This window comes from Amphiprion ocellaris, chromosome 19 (assembly GCF_022539595.1).
Source record: "Amphiprion ocellaris isolate individual 3 ecotype Okinawa chromosome 19, ASM2253959v1, whole genome shotgun sequence".
In the NCBI taxonomy this organism is placed as follows: domain Eukaryota; kingdom Metazoa; phylum Chordata; class Actinopteri; family Pomacentridae; genus Amphiprion; species Amphiprion ocellaris.
The window spans coordinates 14,014,506-14,040,258 of record NC_072784.1 but is presented as its reverse complement, the minus strand read 5'-3'; the positions used below and the strand labels follow the sequence as shown (position 1 = coordinate 14,040,258).

General features: G+C 38.3%; 1 protein-coding gene and 1 long non-coding RNA gene across 2 annotated transcripts in view; one reads left to right on the top strand and one right to left on the bottom strand.

Annotated features, from left to right (window-relative positions):
* The window catches only part of hrob (homologous recombination factor with OB-fold), a 30,028-nt gene extending 10,091 nt beyond the window's left edge, over positions 1 to 19,937 (top strand). Inside the window, exons 7-13 of the mRNA XM_023299513.3 lie at positions 2,991 to 3,076; positions 3,160 to 3,282; positions 3,405 to 3,594; positions 7,167 to 12,522; positions 13,153 to 13,311; positions 14,254 to 14,546; positions 19,067 to 19,937. Coding sequence (XP_023155281.1) covers positions 2,991 to 3,076; positions 3,160 to 3,282; positions 3,405 to 3,594; positions 7,167 to 7,222 — 455 coding nt within the window. The 3' untranslated portion in view covers positions 7,223 to 12,522; positions 13,153 to 13,311; positions 14,254 to 14,546; positions 19,067 to 19,937. The remainder of the gene's footprint in view (positions 1 to 2,990; positions 3,077 to 3,159; positions 3,283 to 3,404; positions 3,595 to 7,166; positions 12,523 to 13,152; positions 13,312 to 14,253; positions 14,547 to 19,066) is intronic.
* Positions 19,938 to 22,685: 2,748 nt separating this feature from the next.
* Positions 22,686 to 24,835, bottom strand: LOC129347493 (uncharacterized). Its single transcript, XR_008599630.1, has 2 exons — positions 24,499 to 24,835; positions 22,686 to 23,032 (listed from the first exon to the last, which is right to left on the bottom strand). It is a non-coding gene; the product is annotated as an uncharacterized LOC129347493 (long non-coding RNA).
* Positions 24,836 to 25,753: the final 918 nt, after the last annotated feature.

Below are 25,753 nucleotides of genomic sequence, written 5' to 3'. Positions count from 1 at the left end.
GGATACATGCAGTGTGTTTGGGTGACCTCAAATTTAACATTTTTTTTTTTAACCAGAAAACGCCACAATGCCTCTCCAAGACAATATTTAAGAAGAGGACAAACAAGTGAAGAGCATAAAGAGGTTTAATCCTCTGAACCCGAAGTGGTTTCTGGCTTTTTTTTTTTTTCTTTGCTCCTGTTACATTTTTACTCACTGCAACATGAAGTCCTGCACATCTGTGGAAACGGCACAATCATGACAAGAAGTAGAAAGGACTCGGAAATATCTTCTGTGTGGTATAACAAAAAGTTACTACAGTTGAAATGCCACACATCATATCACAGAAAAAAAATAAAATTTCTGTGATTATTCGGTTTACAACAATTGAAAAACCTGGAATCAACAAGTACAACATTTTTCCAAGTGGCAGCTAATGTTACCTATACTGGAAAACATAGTGACTTTACATCCTATAGATATTTTCCTACTTACATTTTTAATTTGTTTCCATATTTGTCTCCTGTCTGCTCTGTGTGAACACATCCTGCAGTTCAGCCGAAAACTCCCTGAATTTCTCTCACATGGCTGTTGGTCACACTAATGGCTTTGTGTTTATTTTTTGTTTTGTACAGAATCTGATTAGAGCAAATGATATATTTTTGGTGAATTTTTAAATGCTACGTGTACAAGATTTGATGAAATATCCCGGTTTTAGGGTTCGATTTGGTTAATTTTTCTAAGGGAAATTCACGTCACCCATAATTAGTTCGAGGACCACTGGAAAGTATAATATGTTATGATTATTTCTGTTTTTAGCTCTGATGAATGGTGTCATTTTTGTGATTTGTTTAATTTTTTATTTCTTTGTTAAATTTTTTTATTAGGGTCCGAGTACCACGAAGTGAAAAACGCAAACATACACAAAAACGCATGAAAATCGATACACACAAGGACCGGCGAAAAATTTGATATTTTAGGGGAATGGCACGCGTACGTGCCAAAATGGCTCAATAGCGCCCCCCTGTAATATTGTGAAAATTCAGCATTTCACCTAGAGCTACAAAATTCGGTACGCATCTGTAACTCGTCAAGATGCACAGAAAAGCCTCTTGCATCATTACCCGTAATCCAACAGGAAGTCGGCCATTTTGAATTATGGCTCATATTTTGGACAATTTTGTGTCATTTTTGGACATTTTTCAAAATCTATAAACTCAAACAGCGTAACCCCGACAGTGCTGAAATTTGGCCAGGATGTACAGCAGTCATGGGTAATCAAAAGTTATCAAAACGCTCCGCAAAAGTCTGAGGGCGTGGCCATGGCGAGCCACGGATTGTGGCCATTTTGAAATATGATTCATATTTTGTTATTTTTGGACATTATCAAAAGCTATAAACTCAAACAGCGTAGCACCGGGAGAGCTCAAATTTTGTCAGGATGTACAGCAGTTATGGGTGATCAAAAGTTATCAAAACGCTCCGCAGAAGTCTGAGGGTGTGAAAATGGCAACCCATGGAATGCGGCCATTTTGAATATGATTCATATTTTGGACAATTTTGTCATTTTTGGACATTTTCAAAAGCTATAAACTCAAACAGCGTAACCCAGAGAGAGCTCAAATTTGGTCAGGATGTACAGTAGTCATGGGTGATCAGAAGTTATCAAAATGCTCTGCAAAAGTCTGAGAGTGTGGCCATGGTGACCAGCGGAATGCAGCCATTTTGGATGTCTCGCCATGAAACAGGAAGCGTAGTATAACTAGCCTGTTCATGCTCCAATCTGCCTCAAACTTTACAAGTGTGATCAGAGTCTGGCCACAATCACATCCACGGGATGAAATGCACTCTCTGTTGCAGCGCCACCTGGTGGACATGCGCGGGACAGCCGGGCCACTCAGATGCGAGGACCCGACCAACGCTGCTTGCAGCTTTAATCTTTGTAATTTCTCTGAAGACAGTGTGATGGGAAATGACAGATATTTAATCGAAATACTGTTAGTGGCATGTAAAAAAGCCAGAACGAGAAACTGGGGAACACAGGACCAACAAAAGATCAATGGTTGAAAATAACTGAGGAAATCTACACAATGGAAAAACTAACTCACAAACTGAGACTACAGGAATGACAAATGGACCAAAAATGGACTAAGTGGACTGAATACAGGACTCGAAATGGCAACGTTGGAAGAGAGCAAGGGGAAAATTATGATTAACAAGACTGAAGGATGATGTAGATGCTTTGTTACTACCCAGGAATTGTTCAGTTGTTTTATTTGCTCATTTATTTTTCTTGGTTTGTGTAATTATATAAAAATAAATAAAAACTTGGGTGGAAAAAAAAATCAGAAATAATTTACAAATTTTCAGCTTTCCAATTTTCTCAAACTACTCACATGAAACTTAGAATTCCATCAGAAAAATTAAATAAAATTTTGTAATATTTGATCAAAAGTATTTTTTTTCTGCATGTCTCATTTAAGAATTTGGCAAAAAATAAATTGAACTAAAGTAATTCTGTAAAAAACTAAAATTCTGGGATCCTTGTTGACTCCGTTGTGACCAACAGTCGTGACATAAATTCAGCAACTATTTGCTTGCAGCACTGTGTGTTTTACATGTTGAGTCCAAGTTTTTAAAATTTTTGAAAGATAAATTTTAAATAAAAGAAGTTTTGACTTTGTTTTTGAATTCTTTCTACTTCTAATTTAATTTTTTTTTAATGTTCTTTAAAGATAACATTTCAAACCTGTCAGCGGGCTCATATTTAGATTTTGAGGTCTTGCTAATGTGAATTTAAATGCTATTTTATGGTTTTCACTCACTGATCTGCATTATGTTATGATAGTTGTACAGATTATTTCCCTTTTGCAGTAACAGTCACTGTAAAATTTCTTTCTATTAGATCTGACGTTAGTTCAGTTGCACCTTACCGCCAGTATATTGTGTGCTTCTAACCAGCCATTTTTTAAAGAGTGTGCTGCTTCCTCTCATTCTGTCACACTCTTAAGGGGAAATTCAGGGAACTGTGCATCGGCGTCTCTTAGAGGACAGAGCGGAGGAGCTGAAGGTCGGAGCCGTGCTGCTGCTCAAACAGGTAACACTCAGTGGTGGCCTCCATCATAGAGAAATACCTCCCCTGTGTTTGGCCTGAGCATATTATCTTGCTGGTTTGAACAGGTGGGTGTGTTTTCTCCCTCCCATCGTAACCATTACCTGAACGTGACCCCCAACAACCTGCTGAGGATCTACGCCCCGGATGGAGTCAGTCTGTCCTCCACTCAGCTCCCCCCGCTGGTCCTGGTGAGCACCACCGCCGCTGTCAGCTGAGAATAGCGCCGCTACATTCCAGCAAATATTAAACCTCTCATCCGGAAATGTTCTGTCAACCTGTCATCTGTCTCTTTGAAACATTTTTATTCCAGGAGCCGCTGCTGCTGTCACCCGCTCGGCGTCCCAACGTCCTCCGGGAGCCGGTTTCTCGCATGCAGCTGGTGTTCGATGAAGAGGATGAGGAGGGAAGAGGGCCTGGGGCTCCGGCAGACACTCGCTACAGCAGAGGCCCCCAAGAGTGTGCAGGGAACCCAACGCCACAGGACCCCGGCTGGGATGCAGGTGGGTACCCGTGAATGTAATCAGACTGGTAGCGAGAGATGAATTCTGGTCACATCCTGAGTTTGCCAAGTGTCACGCTGCAGTATGATTTGGCTTTGCTGAGTGAAACATAAATGCTGTCTGGTAATGTTGTGAGATATTAACATTTGGCTGTCCTCCCAAAGCCTGTGGAAGTGGAGCAAAACAAGAGCTGTGTAGTAAGAAGGCTTCTGGAGATGCAACTAAGCAGCGCTGCATTTCTGATTAACCTGTTGATTTCTACTTAATATTCAGTTAGCAGTGAATGTAGATGCACAGCACAAGGTGTCAGTGCTTGATGCTGGATTTGAAAACTGTCCGCTTTGTCAGATCAGCAGCAGTTTGGGAACCAATCTGAGAGCTCGTGTTTCATTTGCTGTGCCAAGATGCATCTGGCTTACCTCCCATTCACACAGATTACCACCCAACCTTGTCTGTGCAGGGCCAATGATCATCATTTATCTGATTTGGGTGTGTTTGGTTCGATCTCTGTACAGAGGTGAGGCTTTGACGCGTTTGTGTAGACAATCAAGATCACTGCTTCTGAATTAGACAATGTATTTTCTCTAAAATAAGAACAAAACCTGTTGGCTTTTGTCCATTTCTCAGCGCTACTTCACACGTTTCATTACTCTGATTGGTTGTAGGTCTCTGCGATTGCATCCAACGGCATTTAGACGACTTGGAAATTGAAAATGAACTCATAGGTTCCAGACTAATATGTATTTTTTATATTTGTCTGCCGACACCAGGCTAGATCAGCAGCCAGCTCATAAATATTAATCTAATCATGATATTGTGGAGGCTAAGTCACCGCTTGAAGGTATCGAGATGCTAAACCTGTATGATTGTGTTGTGACATGTTCTGTAAGCAAAGTGTGAGACAAAACTTGCAGTTGGACACTTGGTAAACTTATTTTCTTTCATTGTTGATCTGGATAATTAAGCTGAAACATAGACTTAGCGACTTTTGCAGCAACCTGTTGCCTCAGCATTCAAAAACTTTTTGTCTTTCCGAGTAGACAAGACAAAGATTGGTTCATGAGAGCTGATTGACTTTTACAGATATAAAACCCAAAGACAAGTCAACAATCATGTCCCTCAGTTTCATCTGAATATTAAGCACAAGGTCTTTTAAGCATCTGTCACCTAACTTTCAGCATTCTAATGAGTCTTTATGCAGCAATTTGTGTCTTTTCTGCTTCAATTTATGTTGGAAATGTCTTCATTTATGGAACAAAAAACCCAAACATCTGGTACCAGCTAGTCTGGTCGCCTTAGGTAGCTCTCTCCTCTCCTTCAGCTATCCGTGCGTTACTGTTTTTAAAATCAGCTTTGTTAGGAGAAGCAACAACTTCCAACCAGCGACCTTCCACACTGAAAATGTCAAGTTTTGTCGAGGATTTGGACTGTGCAGTAAGGCAGCCCTGCTCATTTTGTTTTTGGTTAATTATACACTTTAGTGACAGTACTTGTCTCCTTGTGTGCGAATGTTCCTCCAGAAGAGTTTCATTTTTTTCCCTTGTTTCGAGGGAACAGAAAGCCACATTCTTAGCTTAACCCTGCCAATGACGACTGTGATTTGTTCCAAGAAATACAAACAAGCAAAAGAGTTTTATTCCCCCTATAGCGGGATGATGATGAAGTGCAGCCAGAACGTTGTTTACTACAGAATGTTTTGGTTAAATGACTTGGCACAAGGAGACAGTTCAAAATATAATGGAATACATATATATGGATCCAATTATGTTTCCACAGAAGATTCAGTAGTTGCGTTTAGGTTCAGTGGCTCATAATTCATCATTTGAGAGTAAAAAAATGACCCAGTGCTGAAGAAAAAACGCCTTCTCTGAGGCATTGTTCTGTCCATTAGTAATGTTATAGTGTTTTTTGTTTTTTTAAATAAGGTCTTCTGCTTCATTTATGTTATAATTGGGGAATAGATGCCCATGTTCTACGTAATGAGAAGGACAAACCCGCTGTGTGCCTCTGAAATCTACCCCTATGACCACAATAGTGAAATAACTCTAAATTCTCACCTTAATGTTAATGTGAAAGCGAGACTCGTCCAGAGGCAGAAATTGCAATCACATGAAGTTTTGTACAAATGTTCAGCATCTCTGCATGATGTATTCTAGTCTATCAACAGATCAGAATTTCCACTCGGAAATGTGAAAACTCTGCATATTAAACCGAATATACATAATGTGGAGCAATTACGGCGGCGGAGGTTCAGGAGGTCGTGGTTCATCCACAACTCGCAGAGTTAGCAGTTTGATCTCCAGCTTTCTGTCCACATATTACAGCTTCTAACAGTCAGAGCAGTGATTTGCATGCCACCGGTGTGTGTGAATAAAAAGGTAAAACTGGATAAAAGTGTTACATGCAGTCCATTTACTCTATAAAACTCTTTTGATTTGACTAACAACAAGACCTTTGATGTAACACCACCCTCCAGCCACACTTAACATTTTGCCGTTTTCAGTAAGATCTAATAAAGGAAAAAAGGCCACACTTTGTTTTTCATCATCCAACAGGATTTTGTTCTTGATGTTTAAAGAAAATTATGGCCTGTTTGATGGGGAAGCCTCACTGTAGACTGTGTGTGTTTTTAAATTGATGATTAACCCTCTGAACTCTAAGCAGCCTCTGGTCATTTATTTGCTCCTGTCAAATTTTTACTCACTGTGGGCTCATTTTTCACTGCAATATAAAGTCCTGCACCTCTATGGGAACAGAACAACCGTGACTAGAAGTATAAGAAACTCAGAAAATCTCACGTGTACAGTGTGACCCAGTTATAATGCCAGAAATCATTAAAAAAAAAATGAAATTTTTGTGAAACAATTTGGAATCAACATGTGCAACATTTTCCCATGTGTCCAAAGATGACTCTACATATTATAATTATTTTACAATTTACATTTTTTTCTGCTGGTTATCATGCTAATCGACTATCACCTAAGTGTAACACGGCTTTTAGCTCAGTTGAACAGTCCCTGATTTTTTGTCACAATGCTGTTGGTGGCATCCAGATCATTATTAGCTAATCAGTTGTACAAATGTGTGCCAGAATCTGGTTACAAATGGTTGATATTTGGCAATTTTTTCATTGAGACATGTAAAATGTTTTGATTTTTAATTAAATACAATTTAGTTAATTCGCGAACAGAACTCCATGTCACAGAGGAGTAGTTCAAGGGCTGTTGTAAAATTAAAAATCTGATGATTCTTTCTGTTTACACTTTCTAGCTCTGATAAATTGCATCATTCTCACGTGCTTTTTAAACCCTCCAGTGAGTTTTGGGGTTCAGAGGGTTACCACTAATAGAACTGTAAATATGGATTATTTTCATTTCCAATCAATCTATGATAAATTTTTTCCATTAAATTATTAATTGAGTCTAAGAAATGTCAATAAATAATTAACCAAGTCCCATTACAGTTCCTCAAGGCCCAAAATGATGTCATCACATGTCCTATTTTTTCCCAACCAGTTGTCTGAATTGATTAATCAATTATTAAAATACTGTTTAATGTCCTGTGTTGTGCAGATGACGACCTGGATGAGCTGCTGGGAGAGTTACCTGAGGACACCTACAGCCTCTGATTCATTGACTGACGGACCTGAAACACTGTTTTCCTGACGTCACCTCTTCAAGAAACCCCTTCCGACGACTGAAGAACTGGTGAAAATATGTACTATATATGTTGAAAAGATACAGAAGACAGTTTATTTCTTGTTACTGTGGTGAATCTGTGCATTACTGATGATTGTGGTGTTTCTGGAACATCTGCTCATTAATTAATCAGCTCCACATCCCACATTCCTCATAAGGACTTTAATTCAGATTGTTTATGCATTAAGGATGTTCCTTTCACTTTCCCATTCATTCTTATCCATTGTTGTGCCTGCTTCATTGTCCTTGAAATGAAAAACTACTCTAGACATCATTGATTTGCTAATTATGTTAAATGAAAGCAACATCAGGATTCTTCGTCTGCTGTGTTTTCCTGTTCGTTTTTGCCCTTGACCTTCATTTTATCAGTCGCATCTTTGTCTCCGAGCCTCGACGTGGGGGAGCACAGACTGACCCTGTTTGTTTGCTGTGCATTAAGAGGTGTATCGGAGGTTTTCAGGCGAGGATTGCAGGGAAATAGTTTCAGAGAACTCTCAACTAGCAGTTTTTACCCAGCTCTATCTGCATCAGGGTGGAGTCGCACTGTGACTAACAGGCTCTTATGGAGGCTTTCCCAGCGGCATCTCATCCCCACATCCAGACTCCTCCAGTAGCCCTGCCTCACTGTAACGGATTCAGGTTAATCCTCAGCCTCTTTGTCATTTTGAGAGTGATGCAGCTGCTCCAGAGTGCCTGGTTTTATGTTCAGAGGGGAGAGAATGGGGATGATGAAATGGCTTGTGTTTACAGTCTCCGCTCTGAGCCGTGCCGCTTAAATAAGTACAATTTACAGTGCAGTCTGTAAATATTGGGACAGTTACGCGTCTTGCGTTGTTTGGGCTCTCGGCTTCTGCACATTGGATCTGAAATGAACCAGTAAATGAGAGTTTAAAGTGCTGACTCTCGGTGTCAGTGGAAGGGTGATTACATGGTAGCCCTGTTATTGCCCTCATGCTTCAGTGGCGATGTTTCCAGAAACGGTGTCCTGCTACTTTATACTACAGATAAACCAAAAGTCATTTTGAAAGTGTGTTCAGTGGATTGTCCCAAATCACCGGGGGACTCTTTCTGAAGTGTTATTTTGCTGGTAAATTTCTCAGATGGGCATCTCAAATGGTTGTCAGACAAACAAAAGTAGATCTGTGACAAGATACAGTTATGGTCAAAGTTTATTCAAGCAAACTTTCAATTTATCATTAATTTTAAGATCTGAGTGAACTGCTGTTACGGAAACAACTGACACAGAGTTGTGCATCGTCAAAGGTTTGCTGTAGTAGTAGGAAGACAAAAGTGAGCCCTGCACTGGCAAGAATGTTAGACGCCATGAAGAGTCTAAGATCAGCACGAAGGCCATCCTGATGAATCTGAGCAACATGTTTGACAAAACAACAAGGAGAACTCCACTACTCCAAGGCAGGCACAAAGAAGAAGGCTTACTGTCATCAGTTCTGTAGTTGGAGGAGATCAAGTTGGAGTTGTTTGGACACAAACAGTAGCCAGTAGACCAGACAGCCTTGTCAAAATAAAAGACATAATGGGAAAAGAGGACGAAAACATCAGGCAGTACGCAGAAAAACTTGCCCTTTGGCAGACAATGATGGTAAACACAACGTGGTCAAGAAATGGTTAACAGGAAACAATATGACCATCGAAAGCAAGGTATTGCCAACGTTTGACACTCATTGATGTATCTTCCAGCCAGACTTGTCAATGTGCTGCTACTCTAATAATTTGGGGAATAAAAAGGGTTTTAGTGTAGTATTGATGTGAAAACCTGAAAATGCAGAAAGTCAGCACTCGATTCTAATAGTCATTGATTCATTTCAAATGAAAAAGTGCTGTGGGGCAAAATAACAAATCCTAAAGAGCTACAGTTCGTACCGAGCGGATGAGTGGTTTCCTGAACTGTGGGTCTGTGCTTTCCAGGAAGTAAAAAGATAAATCTGAGGAGGTCATCAGTGTTTCCAGACTTTCCTTTTAGTCTTGTGGCCCTTTTTAAGTACTTTCACAGACTTCAAGGTAAAACTAGTCAATAATTGACAAAAAACACAATTTAGACAGATAAACCAGTTCTTTTTGTAGCAGAAGTGTGTATTCTTGCTTTTGGATCCTGCTAAATATCTCACAAGCCTTTATATTCATAATAATCAACTTTATTCCTATTGCACAATTTATACAGTAAGGCCAACTCGAAATGCCTTACATTAGTAAAAACCAGAGAATAAAATGAAAATAATGATAGAACACATGACAATAAAACACAGAAGTCCATAATCAAAGTAATAAACAGACCTGATACCGGTCAGTTTCATTAAATGACATAAAACTACTTGAATGCAGCCTAAAAAGAGGAGTTGTAAGGTTTCATTTAAAAGTCTGAACACCTCTGGAAGCTTTTTCTATAGGTGACTGCTGCTGACACACAACGTGTCCTTACAACTACACTAAAATAATAAAGAAAAATATATTCATGTAGAACAAAATTCAGTGATGTTTTTGTAATGTATATTTTTTGAAATGTTTGAAAACTGTTGCTTCTCCAAAAAAATGAACAACCCAGATAGTCTTCTGTCTATAACTGAGGTGTTTTGGGGTCAGAAGACCAAAAAAAAAAAAAAAAAGGCAAAAAAGTTGAGATCCACTGTTGGAGATGCAGCTGTCTACTGTATATAATACAGTCAGTGTTAGAACCAGCAGGGGGTAGCATTTAACACCCCGTCTGACAGTTCAGGTCCTCGTGGACTTCATTACTCCTGTTCATGAGCTTATGAGAGCGCTCAGACATCCAACACCCAGCTAACAGTCCTGATGATAAAACTCCTAATTGGAGGGGAACTTAATTTGACCAGAACAAGGCTCTTTGTAACTGTCTGTGTTTATGTGCGTTTGCAGACGAGGAGCTGCTCCTTCAATAATCTGCACATCTACCAATTAAGACCTTCACTAAAGGGGGGGACGGGGGAGTGGGGTGCTTGGTTCCTGTGAGTCTGCAGCTATTGCTCTCACGCTGGAATAATTTTCCCTTCTACTTCAATTGCCTCTCGCCAGAGGTAATAATCAGCTGTGCCCAGTCTCTCCAACTTTGGTACTTAGGCTGCCTAATTATCTCCCGGTAAGAGCTTATTATTTTCATAATCCATTAAGATAGTCCAAGAGTGTAATTACTCTTCCGGTCTTGTCATGTAACCTGCATAGTTCAAGAAGTGCCTGGTGACATCCCAAAAAACATTCAAAAAGATATTTTAAAAAGTATTATCTGTGGTTTACTCATCTATTATGTAAAGCACTGTTAACTGTATGAGATCAGGTTGAAACGTTCCACCATACACAGTGTTTTTAACAAGTTGTGGCTATAATAAATGGTTAATAATATGAAAACTGCAATCAAACTTGCTCTTTGTTTGCTATTATAGAACTTAAAGAAGCCACATCGCTGCAATGTTGACTGTCATTTACACTATTAACAGCGCTGCTCAAATACAAGCATATGAGTGTGGTGTTGGATTCAAAATTGGGTCCAGGTGTGACCAGACTAATAAACCATACAAACACTATCTGACAAAATAGCCTCATCTCTAGGTCAATTTAACAGCTGGTTCAGAGACTTGGATTATATGAGGCCAATAAAAAATATTCACTTGACCTTGTTTTTTTTAATTGCTTTTCAACGTTGAATCATAGTCAATTTAATATTGGTTTTTTTTGTGGGGGGGCAAAATTCCAAAAAGAATGGCTCTTTCATGCCAAAATGAAAACAAATTTCTACAAAGTCATGTCAATTAATTAAAAATATAAAATCTAAACAAAGTGGCTCCATTAAGTGACTCACCTAATTCAGCAGAGGTGCAGCTAGTTGGTGCTAAAAGTCACACAAGAGGCTATTTAGGTTCAGTGAATGTGTTTCAGTGATTGTAGTATAAAGATACCTGTATCTGGAAGGTCCAGTCACTGGTGAATCAGTACTTCTAGCTATAACTACACCATGAAGACTAACAAACACTACATGAAAAAGTTATTGGAAAAGACAAGGCAAAGGATGGATATAAGAAAATTTCCAAGTCCCTGAATATCTCTTAATGTACAGTTAAATCATTAAGAATTGGAAGGAATATGGACACGTAAATCTGTCTAGAGCAAGTCATCCTCAAAAACTGAGTCTGTGTTGTATCTACTCTCAGATGTACGTCGCTTTGGATAAAAGTGTCTGCTGAATCAAATTGCGAATTGTAAATTGAATCACTGAGCAAGAAAGAGAGTTGTGAAGGTGGCCACCAAGGCACCTACGACTTCTCTGAAGGAGTTACAAGCCTCAGCACCTGAGATGATAACAGTTTTTGTTCTTCATCAGTCAAAGCTTTACGGGAGAGAAAGTCACGGTTGATAAAAATCTCATTAATTTTGGACTACAGTTCAACTGAAGGTATGTGAGAGACTCTGAAGTTAACAAGAAGAAGGTTCTTTGGTTCAATGAGACCAGAATTGAGCTTTTTGGCCATCAGGCTAAACAATATGTTTAGTGGACAGCAAAAACTGCACATCATCACAAAACCTGAAGCATGGTGGTGGCAGCATGGTGGTGTGAAGTGTAGTGTTTGCACCATCATGGTGTGAAGCATGGTGGTGGCAGCATCAAGATGTGAAGTATGGTGGTGGCAGCATCGTGAAGTGTAGTGTTGGCCGCATGATGGTGTGAAGCATGGTGGTGGCAGCATCAAGATGTGAAGTATGGTGGTGGCCACTGTTCCCTCTAAGCTGCGCGCGTGCGCAATTGCGCACTGCTGACATGGTCTCCGTGCACAGAAAATCTGCGCTGCGCACAAAAAAAAAATCCAACCTAAACTGTAAATAAAATAAACACGTAACAATTCATTCTGTGCTATTTTTCAGTGTGAGTCAGTGAGTGACCGGTGACTGGCTGCTGCAGCCAATGATGCGATTCACATACGTATTTACCATAGACTGTATATAATGGTATTTACGCAGCTAATCAACGTCAGGCGTCCTTATGTGCAGCCACCGTTGTTCTCATAGATATGAATGAGTAGATAGGACACGCCCCTTTGAGCTGCGTGCTACGGCGAGGCTAAGCTAGTGGGGGCAAAGTTTCAGTGCGTTCCGTTGATGTAGACGGCATGAAAACGGAAACAAGTATGCCAGCTCACTGTGCTGCATACAGTTACACACTACGTCGTACGATTGAGACAAGGAAACTTGGAATGACTTTTCATAGGTAAGAATAGTTTTTGGCTCTTTTTTCATTATGAAATCTTGTTAAGAGCTTCCAGTCTATGAGAGCTAACTAGTTAGCCACTAGCAAAACGCTAAGGCGAGCCAGCAGCTTGACAACCAAATACCATACGATTGATAGTAGCTGCAGTATAGTTGTACAAGCAGTAGTAGTAATACTAAAACTACAAGCAGCAGTAGTAGTATAAATGGCTGTTAGAGTCGTAGAAGTAGTATCAGCATTTGTAATAGTATTACAAGTTGTAGTAGCAGTGTCAGTATCAGCAGCAGTAGTCAGTGTACTACCACTACTACTAGTAGTAGTCACATTCCTATTACTATTACCAATACTACCAATAGTAGTTATAAAGCCTAACTCATGTATATCCAGAATACCATCTATGTTCTTCCTCCAAACCCATTTTATGATTGGGATTACAGGCAGTTCTTTAGGACTGCTCTCAAATAATTGAAATGTTACTAAACAAGTTTATACTTATCAAATTAAATAGCTCTGGTCTCCAGTATATTGGCGAATTCGGTTCTTTGTACTTAATTAATTAGCATGATTTCTTTTTTATATGTTGTGTACAGACTTAATTACTTCTCTGTCTACTTTTCTTACTCCATGTAGGTTTCCCAGAGACTATGGGTTGAGGAGGAATTGGAAGTTTGTCGGCTTAGACCTGGTGTCATTCCATCAGTGTTAAACTTCCTGGCTCATCTTGGAAGAGTACGTGCCAGAAAGACCACAACCAAGCAGCCTTGAGATCTTAGGCAGCGTCTCCCTGAGGTGGGTGTCAACAGTGTTCACGGTCAGGTCTGTGGTAATCCTGTCAAAAAACAAAACAGAAAAAAATCTAGATTGTAAATCAACATGTAACCAAAGCACTCTGTGTATAACGCCATAGTATAGGATGTAGTTCAGAAAATGTCAAAGTATAGTATGCTTTACTCAAGAATAACATAGTATGGCCTGTAGTTCATAGTACAGCATGTTGGCAAGAAAAAAAAAACAAAACATAGATTATTATGTGGTTCAAAAAGCGCAAAATGATAGGATGTTGCCTAAAATTGTCGTGTATGATATATAGTTCAAAAAATGTCATAGTGCAATATATTGTCAAAATAGTATGTTATTCAAGAAAACATCAGAGTATAATATCTCGTCTAAAAAATGTCATAGAATAATATTTCATTGCACAAGTAAAAGTATAGTAAGTTTTAAAACTGTTCATATTCTTATAATATGTTGCTAAAAAACAACAAAAAAAAACTAAAACAAAAAAAAGGTCAGTAATATGTCAATTAAAAAAGCCTATAGTATAGTGTGTCGCCCAACAAACATCATAGTATAGCATGTCGCTCTAAAAACGTCACAGTATAGCCTTTAGTCCACAGCTGTCAGTAGGTGAGGAGCAACACAAAAACAGTCCAAACGCTGGTTTCCAGAGGGTTAGACGTTTATTTATTTGAAAGAAGAAGTTTACAACAACACAACATGTGAGGGGGTTAAAAACAAATGGGTGTTAGTAAAATAAAAATAAATAAACAGAACTAAAAGTGAACTTCATGTTGACATTGATGGGCATTCCAACCAGGAACAAAGTAAAAGATAATCAATACAAAAAAAACCTCTTCCTGTTCACCTCTTAAAACCAAAAACACACCGCAGTAGCACCCTAAACTAAAACTACCAATGGGTTCCCTGTTTTCCTTTCTGAATAATTCAAAGGTCCCTCTCTATCTCCCCACACATCCACCAACCACTGGAACACATCTCCAAAGTTCTGCTGGGCCAGCTCAGCTTCCCCTCAGAAGAAGTTCACCAGATGAAGGAGCCTTTTGAGAGGCAGCTGGCATCGTGATTGGACTGTACTTTGGTCTGTTCCAATCCAGCTTCAGCTCCAGAGACGGCAGGCGGGACGAGTCAACGGAGGCCGGGTGGACGAAGGCATGCAGCTGAGTACAATCCAGAAAACAACAGAGGAGGAGTGCAGCAGCCCAGGGCCAGAACAGAGTAACATAGTATGTCACTTAGAAAACATCCTAGTATAGCCTTTGGGATGAAAAAACGCCATCATATACATCGTATATTGTACATATAACAAGTCAAAGGAAAGAGACATCAACTGTAGAATTGTAGTAATTGTGGGCTGACTGATTTACTGATTATCAGTATTTTATTTTTTTTACTGATTTACGGTAATAAATACATTTAAAAATGGTGCTACTTTGGCTCTGAACCTTTATCTACCTGTGGTCGCTCTGTCTTCTGGAGTGATTTGATTGGTTATACGTCACGAATAAAATTCCTTTAACTTAACATCTGTAAACAAAACAAAAACGTATCAACAAAGTTTTCTGTTAGAGTTTGTGTTCTTCTAAGTTTAACTCCAAGATTTTAAATACTTTCATTTACTGCAAATTAATATCTACTCCAAATGTCTCACTAATAATCATTATCAGCCTTAAAAACCCACAAAACACCCCTCTATATTCGACCACACTTAGTACAGTCCGGTTCCCCCTTCTATAAATCTGCTTGGAATCGTCCACTTCCTGTTTGTCAAAGTGGCCTTCTACCTGGACAGGTTTTGTTGGAGCTCATGCAACAAACATTTTGGGTAACTGCACTTTAATATGGATGGATGACACTGAATTAGAGTCTGTTTTAATGAGACTGAGTTAAGATGTGTAGCTCTGTCATTAAATAGTAAATTATTTCTCAGAATTCACAGAGAAAAGTCTGAAATGTTTGCTAGGTTAGCGTCCCACATGTTCTTTGGCTCAGCTAAAGCTAACTCTCTCCAACTTCTGGATCTCTTGAGTTACTTGTTAAAATATCTTGCTATAGGTGCTGAAGCTCAGAAAGTCTGAGATGTTTGTTCAAAATAAGCTCATTCTCAAGTCTTATCTGAACTGTCCTCTTTTGTTTGAACTTTCCCTAAACTTAGGAGTTAATGACAGAGCAGCACATCCAGACTCAGTCTCATTTATGTAGAGATTAAACTTCAGTGTCATTCATTGATGTTAAAGTGCAGTTTTTCAAATGTTTGTTGCACATGCTCCCGACCAAACCAGTCCAGGTTGAAGACGATATGAAGAGAAAGCTCCAGAGGATGAATATCACACATTTACGTTGGAAATAAATGTCCCTTAATTAGACATTGTCATGCAAAAGTTGGATTTCCCTTTAATGATGTTCAAATCTTTGTTGAGTGTTTTGTTGATGTTGGTTTCTAAATGTTTTTTGACACTCGGCCCCAAAGATTAAAACCTTCTACGGCTCACAAGCTGCAACAATTCACACATTATCAACTATCTTTCTGACTAAACTAAGAAAGTGAAAAACTGATTCTGATTCCTGCATCATGAATGTAAATCTTTTTGGTTTTTTATGACAGTAAACTGAATATATTTGGGCTTGACATTTTATAAACCAAAACAAGAAATGAATTACTGGAGAAAACGACAGATTAATGGACAAAGAAAATGTGTTTTCTAACATATATGGCTGAATTACTCCAATATTACAAGATACATACAATTTTAATTCAATTTTATTTATATAACGCCAATTACAGGTCAAATTGTCTCAAGACTTTATTTTTATATTTTTTTGTCATATTTAAAATATGACAAAGTAAGAAATTTAAACCTCTTGACTAATCCAGTTTATTATTTCATTTTTTAAGAGACTAATTGACAAAACTTTCTCCACTAAAACTAATAAACATGAGGCCAAATAGAAGGAACAGTTTTAAATACTGCAGTCCCACGACGACAAGAATAAAGTTAGTCAACAAAAACTAAATCTGCTGGTGGATTTCATTAAAATCCTAATAAATGATTAAAAAAAAAAGTGTGATACTAAAGGTTTGTGGTGCTAAAAATCTCCAAGTAAAGATATCAAGTTGAGCATCTGGATGGAGGTTGATAAAAGTTGACCTCCCTTCATTTCTCTGGAGCGACTCCATGGATTTTATGGATGGTGGTTAAAGACCTGCTCTTCTAGTCGTCTTCCTTCTCGTCGCTGTAAAAAGTCAGTCCATCCTGGCCGACTTCAACACCTCTTCATGACAACTTGTTCTGCCTCCGACCTCGTGGAAACTCAAGAAACTCGGGAAAACCTGTCGAGACTCGAGGAACTCATCGAGACTCGAAGAACTCGTCGGGCGGGGGAAGGTGTGGTGGGTGGTGGGGGGGAGGTGGGGGAGTAGAGGGGGGAGGCCGCCACCCACCTCTCCGCCTACTCTCCGCCCTGACTCCACCCAGACTCCGCCTTGGCCCTGCCCATGTGGTCAGTTCAGGAACTACGATGTCAAAGGGACGACGAATTTATTTCTTTTTGTCTGATCTGTAGCTCAGTGAGTTAAGGATTTGCCTATGGAGCTGCAGGTCGCTGGTTCAAGACCAGACACTTCTTAAATTTTCATCAAAATCCTGACAAAGACAAAGAAAGAAAAGTGCCAGTGGTGGGTCTTGAACCTGCGACCTTCCACTTGGTAGTCCTCTTCTTATCCTCCTGAGCTACTCGCTCAGATACTAATTCTTCTTTTTTTTGCGCATTTATCATCTATTTTTTGTCGTTTTCGAGTTTTTTTTTAACTTGAGTCTCGTCTTGACCGTTTTTCTCAGGAGGTTGGACTTCAGCCTTTGTGCTGGAGGGTGGAACCCTCAGTTCCAAGACTTTCCAAAGCCTCCACACCTCCCGAGTCCTCAGGACCTGAGCTTTCACACAGTCTGAGGGCTGAAATTGTCTAAGTCCCACAGTAGTTCTCTGTTAGATTTAACTTTCAGACAGTCCAGGGACTGATATCTTCTGAGTTCCTGAGTAGTTCTCTGTTAGTTTGAACCTTCAGACAGTCTGAGGACTGAAGTTTTAAAAGTTTCTCAGTACTTCTCTGATAGTTTGAACCTTCAGACAGTCCGAGGACTGAAATCTTAAAAGTTTCTCAGTACTTCTCTGTTCGTTTGAACCTTCAGACAGTCTGAGGACTGAAATTTTAAACATTTCTCAGTACGTCGCTGTTAGTTTGAACTTTCTAGTTAACAGAAGCCTTAAAACTTGTGACCATGAGTCTTGATTTCACATTTAGACCATCCATCTGAGTTCTTCTCAGACCTTCACCTGTGGGTTTTTTAGAAATCCTCAACAAACTTTGATTCTCTTCACTGAACAGTAAAGTTTGTGGAGATCAAAAGGTAACATTAGTTTGATAAATGCCTTCAACTACTAGTAGACTTTATCTGGAAAGCAGTTTTCTGAAATGAGTTCTTAGTAAATCAGTCCACAATCAAACCAAGAACATAGACAGAGGAAATGTTTGAAGAAACATCTTGATGTTTTCATTTCAGACTAAAAAACGCTTTAACACCTATACCTGTTTTTGCTCTTTTTGATCGCTTTATTTTCTCTTGTTTAATTTGATCTTCTAAAGTCTAACTGGTGCCCTTTCAAAGGTTTTATCTTTAGTTTGATTCTTCTTAAATGTTTAGTTTTGCTCTTTTCTCACCTTTTATTCTGTTCTAATGTCTGATCTGATTTTGAAATGTTTTGTCTTTTTAATATTTGTTGTTTTTTCAAATGTTTTATCAGCTTGTTTGAAAAATTTCCTTTTCTTTCCCAATGTTTGATTTTTTGACAAAATCTTTGTTAAGGTTTTTCTTTTTAAATGTTTTACCACCTTTTAATGTTTAATTTTCTTTTTTAATGCTTCATTGTATTTTCTGTTTAATTCCTATTTAAAGTTTTATTGTCTTTAAGATTTAATTTTCTAATTAAACATTTAATTTTTTAATTAAATGTTTTGACTTTTAAAGGTTTAATAATCTAATTAAATGTTTTATATTTTTCTAAATGTTTAATATTCTTGTTTAATTGTATTTTTTAAATGTTTAATTATCTAAAATATTTCATCTTTAATGTTTAATATTTTTGTTTAAAATTTTTTGTTTAATTTCATAATTACATGCTTTGTATCTTCTGTTTAATTATCTAATTAAATATTTTGTCTAATATAATTTAATTGTATTTAATGTTTAATTTTCCTTTTAAAAGTTTTATTATATTAAATGTTTTTTTCCTTTGATTTAATTGCTTTTTTACTGTAGTTTATTTCTTTAATCTTTTTTTTCTGTCAAGATTTAAACCCCAACCTTAAAAACAAAACAAACCCTTAAATCACAATGAAAATACTTCTGTTGTCACAATCATGAGTTAGTCAATTATTCAGTTTATCAATTCAACTTTATTTGTTTAGCACCTTTCACACAGATTACAAAACTAAACAAGCAAAGAGAAAAAACTATACTAAAACTACAATTAAAACTAAAAAAAACAAAACAACAAAAAAAAAACATGGTAATAAAATATGTTGTGTCCAGGGGATGGAGGGAGTTTATTGAAGTCTTCTTGGGCTCACATGGGAAATCATTTAAAATATAAACTTGATATTCAGTCTAAAGAAACTGCAGAGCGACAGAAGAACCAACAATATCTCCTGTTTTCTCCTTTAATGAGTCGACTCTTCTTGTGCTTTCAGACCAAAGAACTACAGACTCTTCACAACCTGCTCAAACTCTTGGTACAGGACCTCACCACACGGGTCAAGAAGGTTTCTGTCTCATTTCTACTCTGAAGCTCACCTTCTCCTGCTCAAACTGCTGACAAATGTTTCTGCTGCTCTAAAGTCTGCTCTCCAGAACTTCCTATAAACTCTCAAAGTCTCTTCTGCTGCAGGTTGCTTTGTAGAACTGTTGCAGAAAACCTCACTAAACCACATGGAGGGGCCTCAAGATAGTCATCCAAATGAAACCGTACAAAAACCAAACTAGCACAACCTAAATGCTAAAGTCTCCTGCAGCCTACCAGAGAACCTCTGAGAACAGAGAATCAGGACAGGAACTCTTACCTTCTGGACAGCCAACCTTGGTTCACAAACAAGAATTCAGAATGTGTCTGACCAAAAACCTCTAAAGACTCACTACAGCCAAGATAAAGACACAACTCAGCTGCAGCAAATCCACTAATCACTGCACACATTAGCACCATGTGCTAACTGTGGCTAAAGAACCTCATTTACCAAGACAACTATCCAGTACAAAGCCCTAAAACACACCAAGAAACACATTAAAGTCTATTTTACTGCTGGAAGCTGCAAGCCAACGCCTAAAGAACAAACTAAAGCAATGGAGCCAAACCCAGTTCAGTGGTGAAGAGAAGCAGAGGAAATGTTTGTCTGCAGCTAAATAAAGCAGGAAGACACTGAGCTGCTCAGGTGTTCCTGATAACACCAAGCAGCCACCTGGACAGCCAATAGGAACACAGCTTACTGGAAGTCCAGAGGGCTGGGTTAGTGAAGGAAATTTAATTTAAAGTTGAAGCAGAAAGTTAACAAAGAAAGTTGAAAACCACCTTCTGATACCTGAAATCTCTGAGTTTTCACACAAAGAACACCTGAACATGTCAAACTGGTTCCATAGTAGAACCATCATTGTAAAAATGTCATAGTATGGTGTGTTGCTCAAAAAACATTAGGACCCAGCTGTCAGGGGACAAACATGTAAGAAACATGAGAACAGAGAGAACCCAACCAGTAGGTCACAGTTTATCATCCCCCAGTCATCTCCTGAAGTCCATATGGTGAGAGACATCAGTATCTGGTTGTTAATTTACCAGAGGATGCTTATAATCATGCTGATGTGGTCTGTACTCTACAGTATTTCAGTGACTCAATAAATGCCTAAGTTGTTTTTTTTTAAATGCTTTTTAGTTTTTAATAAACATTTAACAGCATATATGTAATCACTAAATGGCCTTTGCCTATCTTAAGAAAAACTCACTCAGAACTCTATGTTAACAGTACTAAATAAATCAATAAATACATGCATACACACAAAAATAAGTTAATACATTAACTGTGTTAAGATAAGATTTAGATTTTTTTTTTTTTTTTTTAAAAGTTGTTTATGTTTTTGCAGAATCCAGTATTGCTCACTGGTTGGTCATTACATTTTATTAGTTTGATTTCACTGTTTAAAATGATGCCACCTCTTTTCAGACAGAACCTGTGATAATAAAACAATACAAAATTTTTAGTTCCGTGTTAATAAAGCACTTAAAGCTTTAAGTATGGCTAAATGCTTTTTTCAAAATTAAATATATCACTCCTTAGGTGGTAGTGGCCCCAAGTTCAGTAAAGTTGGAAAGATATTCACAGATTCAGACTTCCAGCATCAATAACTCATTAGATATAGGTTGTCAAAACATAAACGGTGCCTCTTTCCCATTGTTGCAAGGCAGACAATGTGCTACAAGCCCAGTTTTATCAAAAGTAGCTGTCTTTCAAGCTACAGGAATAACATTGGTGTCTATGGAGTGAACAGGGTCCGTCTGCAATTTGCAAAACCGCTGCAACAGTAAAGAGAGACAAATATTCAATAACTTCACTCTTATACATTGTAGTGTCACTAAAATCACTGCAGCCTTCAACTGGCTCCTGTTGACAAAGTGTTTTAACAGAAATGTAAATGCTGTAATTTGATTCTTTTAATGAACCATGTAACTTGAATGGATGCGATGCTGGTGTGACCACAGTGCACACGTCTGATGTTGCTCACAGTGGTCCAAGGGACGCTCAGGGAGTTTGTGTGTTTGCTCAGACTCAGGAAAAATTACAGGGAACATTGGTCGTGGCAGCATCATGATGTGAAGTGTAGTGTTGGCAGCATCATGATGTGAAACATAGTGATGATAGCATCATGATGTGAAGCGTGGTGGTATCATCATGCTGTGGGTATGCTTCTTGACAGCAGGTCCTGGAAGACTCGTAAATATAGAGGGAAAAAATTATTAACAATTAGCCAAAAGGAAACAAATTCGGTTAAGGACAACAAAGTGAATGTGAATGTCCGACCTCAATCCAACTGGGAATTTGTGACTGGACTTGAAAATAGCAATTTACTGATAATCTCTGTGTAGCCTGGCAGAGTTTGGTCAGTTTTACAAAGAAGAATGAGTTAAAATTGCAGCATCCAGATGCACAAGGCTGACTGAAACCTCTTCACGCAGACTTACTTCAGCCAAAGGTGCATCTACTAAAATAGCTGACTTGATTTTGTAGATGTCTTGTCAAAAAAGCCAAATTAAACCATGATTTATGGTTGAAAAGCTATAAAGGGGTAAAACTTCCAAGAAGGATGAAGGCTTTTTAACAGCACTGTATTACATGGTGGTTGCCAGTTGTCATAGAATTAAAAATGATGAATGAAAATGATTTGAATCCTGGCCTTTGTAGTCACAGATCTTAATCCAGATTACGGCTGGTGGGAGATTAGAGAACAACATTTATCAGAAAATCAAAGGAGAGAATATGCAATAATGTCAAATACCGTGAGTAGAGGGAATCTATGACAAGATGGACTCCTTAATAAAACTCGTTTTTGATTCTCCTTTAATTTCTTGGTGTATCTTTAATTTGACGCCTCTAAATTTCTGACTGATTATTTGCTGTCAGCGTTCAGTCAAGAAGCATATTTACACTTTCACCCAGTGACGGTAAAAATAAACTCTGACTCATATTTCCGAATGTTGCTCTAAGCTTTTTAGCATTAATACCATGCAAATTAAAAAGAGAAGTATGAGGAAAGGCTAACAATCCTGGCGCCTTTTCTAATCCAGCGGATCGAAAGTTGGTTGGATGGATAAAGGCAAATAAGATTGCTAATGCATAAAGCCTTATTTTCAACCCCGGAGACCGTTTAATCCCTGTAAAACTACGCTCATTACCTCGGTGGAAAAAGGGAGATTTGCTTAATTAAGTTGTTAAGAAACCAGCAAACCCTGCAGCTGTCGGAGACCACAGCAAATTTCATTTGGGAGAAAAGACTGTGAGATCGACTGACAGTGTGTGCGGATGAGTTAGAGATAACACTAAGATACTCTTTCAACTTCACTCTTTCTTTACTTTTAATTAGGGTTTCTGTGTTGTTGCAAATTGCTGAACTTTGTCTGAAAGGGCAGAATGATGGATAGGTTCCTCCAAATGTGCTTTAACATAGACTCTTATTAGGCACAGAGAGAGTAAAGGCTACCAAACATGGACACAGTCCAAATCATATACACTCATTAAATGGTGAAATTAAGAAGCAAAGACAATGCAGTTGGTGTTACAGGTCCAGCAACTTTTAGAGCTCTTTTTCCCAATTTGTGCCAGACAGTGTTGAATACATTAGAATCAGTATTTTTTCCCCCAGCTAATTCCCCACCACTGACTGTTTGAAGACTATTTCAGCTTTTATGAAAGGTTGTTGTATTCGTCTGAAGCAGGAAACAAACAAAAAAAGCGGAAAATGGCGGCTGGTTTCACCACCGAAGAGGATGAAGAGCAGCAGGATGTGAGGGTGAAGTTTCTGCACCAAAGTGGACCAGCTGCGTCTATCAAGTGGATGCCGTATGATGGGATCTGTTGGTGCCAAACGTACGTATTCTGTCAGCATCCCAGCTCCAACTACAAGAGGAGGAGAAAACATTACAAAGTGGACGTTCAGACCAACAGAGACATCGAATTGGCTTCTGAGAATTTCCCAAATGTAATGTAAATCCTTTTAATGAATGATAGCTCTTTGGCTTTCTTTTATTGCTTTTGCAGCAGAATTAATATCTTGTTTCATTCGTCTTCCAATAAACATGAGATTTATAGTGATGCGTGTTGACGTGATGCGCATTTCAAGTATATTCATTAAAACAAACTAAGCCCCATATGTTGCTAAATTCAATGTGAAGACAACATGGAAGAAGCTTGTAACTGTGCACATATATTGACAATATATAGACCCCCATGGACGCCAGTTTTAGTGCTTGTATCAATGTCAAAATGGCAAAAACTGGAACCTGGGCTTACTATTCTTGTCAAACATCAAATTACTGAAGTAAGAGGCCTCAAATGTTGGTAAAATGTCCACTAAAGACTGTATTTTTAGTAGGAAATGTGGATGCTTCCACAAATATACATTTGCAAGAAATTAAAATATGGATTTTTCAAGAGATAAAATTTTTTTATAAAAAATAGATTTTTCATAATTTTTCTTAAAAAAAAAAAAAGATATATTACTTAGAAAGTACTTTGCCTCAATGCCTGTTGTCATAAATTTTCTTAATGATTAGCCAAAAGGCTTTCTAGTTACAAAGAAAATAAAATAATAAAATCACAAAAAAATGTTGATTTTAAAAGCTAAAACATTATGAATTTAAAAAATTAAATAATTTTTCTTCTTAAAAAAAAAAAAAAAAAAAAAGATATATTCACAAGAAAGCACTTTGCCACAGTTGACCGTTGCCAAAAATCTAGGTCAGACTGACTGACTTATCTAAATATCTTTCTAGTTTAAAAAAAAAAAAAAAAAAAAAGGGTTCAAAAACAAATAAATGAAAAATATTTTACCATTTGAGCATTTTGCACTTTTCTAAATTTTCGAGGGCCACTAATTAAAAATCTGTGCTCTGCTGGAGACATTCAATCTGTCACGGGGTTCAGTGGGAGCTCAGGCACAGGAAATGAACAGACGGGGTTAGAATGCACTCTGATTTATTTACGTTTCTGGGACAACAAACGGAAATCAAGATTTACACAGGAAACGGAAATAGAGAGCACTAGGCTCTGAATCTTATAGCGGCACCTAAGGGCCGGGCGGAACTGTAACGCGGCAAAATAATACCAACTCACGGTAGGTATCACCTAGGCGAGAAGTGTCTATCCTCAGAGCAACTCAACTCGAGGCTATCTTTATGAGGGTAACGAAAAAGGTGACTATGACCGAACTAAACACGAGTAAAACTAGGAATGCTCTGGAGTACTGAAACTAAAACACGAGGCTATCCTTACAATGATAGCGAGAGGTAACTACAACTGAAGTCTTCTCACAACACAGTGTTTCTTTAACAAGAGCTATAACTAAGACAGGACAACAAACTCACGAAGTATGCTGGGAATGCTCCCAACTGGCTCACAGCGGTGGCAGTCAGGGTTTGGAGCAGCAACAGGTGAGTGGGGAAGGACACCAAAAGGGGGGAGTCGGCTCAGGTGAGAGTTTCCTTTGATCGGAGGGTCCAGGGTCCAGTGCTGACGGCAGGACCGGATGGGTCCAGAAGGAACATGACTTTCTTTCTTTTCTTTTACGCTCCGGCAGTGAGAGCTGGGTCGTGTCTGGTTTTATGCAGCAGGAATCAAGCTTGACTGGTTGCACGCCACCTGTCCATGAGCTGGCTAATTGTGGCAGATAGGGAACACCTGTTGCTTCCTCTGCGCTGCTGGGCTGCCCTAAAAGGGAAGAGGAAGGAGAGGGGAGGGCACTAACTTGGCCTGGCAGCAGCCAGCCTGACACAATCATTTGCATCTGCTTGAAACAACAAAGTCTGTGTCCTTGCCAATTTTCATGGCTGTGAGAGTTTAATTCCTGGAGATACTGAACACTTTAAATGGCTTCTCAAGTAAGATGGGGTTTTTTGAGTGTAAAATTACAAAAATACCAGAGTTGAAAACATTTGAAATTCTCAAAATGCAGCCAGAATATTTTACAGATCTTAATTTTGGGTCCCAAATAGCAAACAATAAACTCATATAAGTAAAATCTGAGGCTGTGCAGCAACATGTCTATCTGAAAAGACATGAACTGACCCAGATGTGAAATTACTGCACAATATTTTACTGTTACAAAGGCATTGAATTTGATATATTGATCTGAAATCTCATTTATCTGCCACTAGTAGATATTATTTTACTGTTAAAGTCTATCACATTAGGAGATTTTCACTTTTAACAGCAGGATATATGCAACAGAGACATTATTGTGAGAATGAATGCATCATTGAGCATCTCATTGTTGAAGTACCAACCAAAATACTGCAACAGATAACCAAAGAACACATTTTACTGAGCCATATCTTGCTAAATCCTCATCACACATGGACAGTGTTGAAATCATGAATAAACTGTGGATGCTTTTGTCTCTGGGTGAAGTTTTTTTTATCTTTAAATACAGCAGCATCCCTTCATCTGGGCTGTTTTAAATGGTGGTCCAGCAACCAACACTGCACCTGCATTAGTCCATGCACACTAGATTATTAGTAACTGTGAAACAAACTTCATCGGAGTGTGATTTATTATGTCTCATACTGACTTAGTTTTCAAGGTTAGGACTTGTACTGACTTTTTGGAAAATAGAAAACTGCA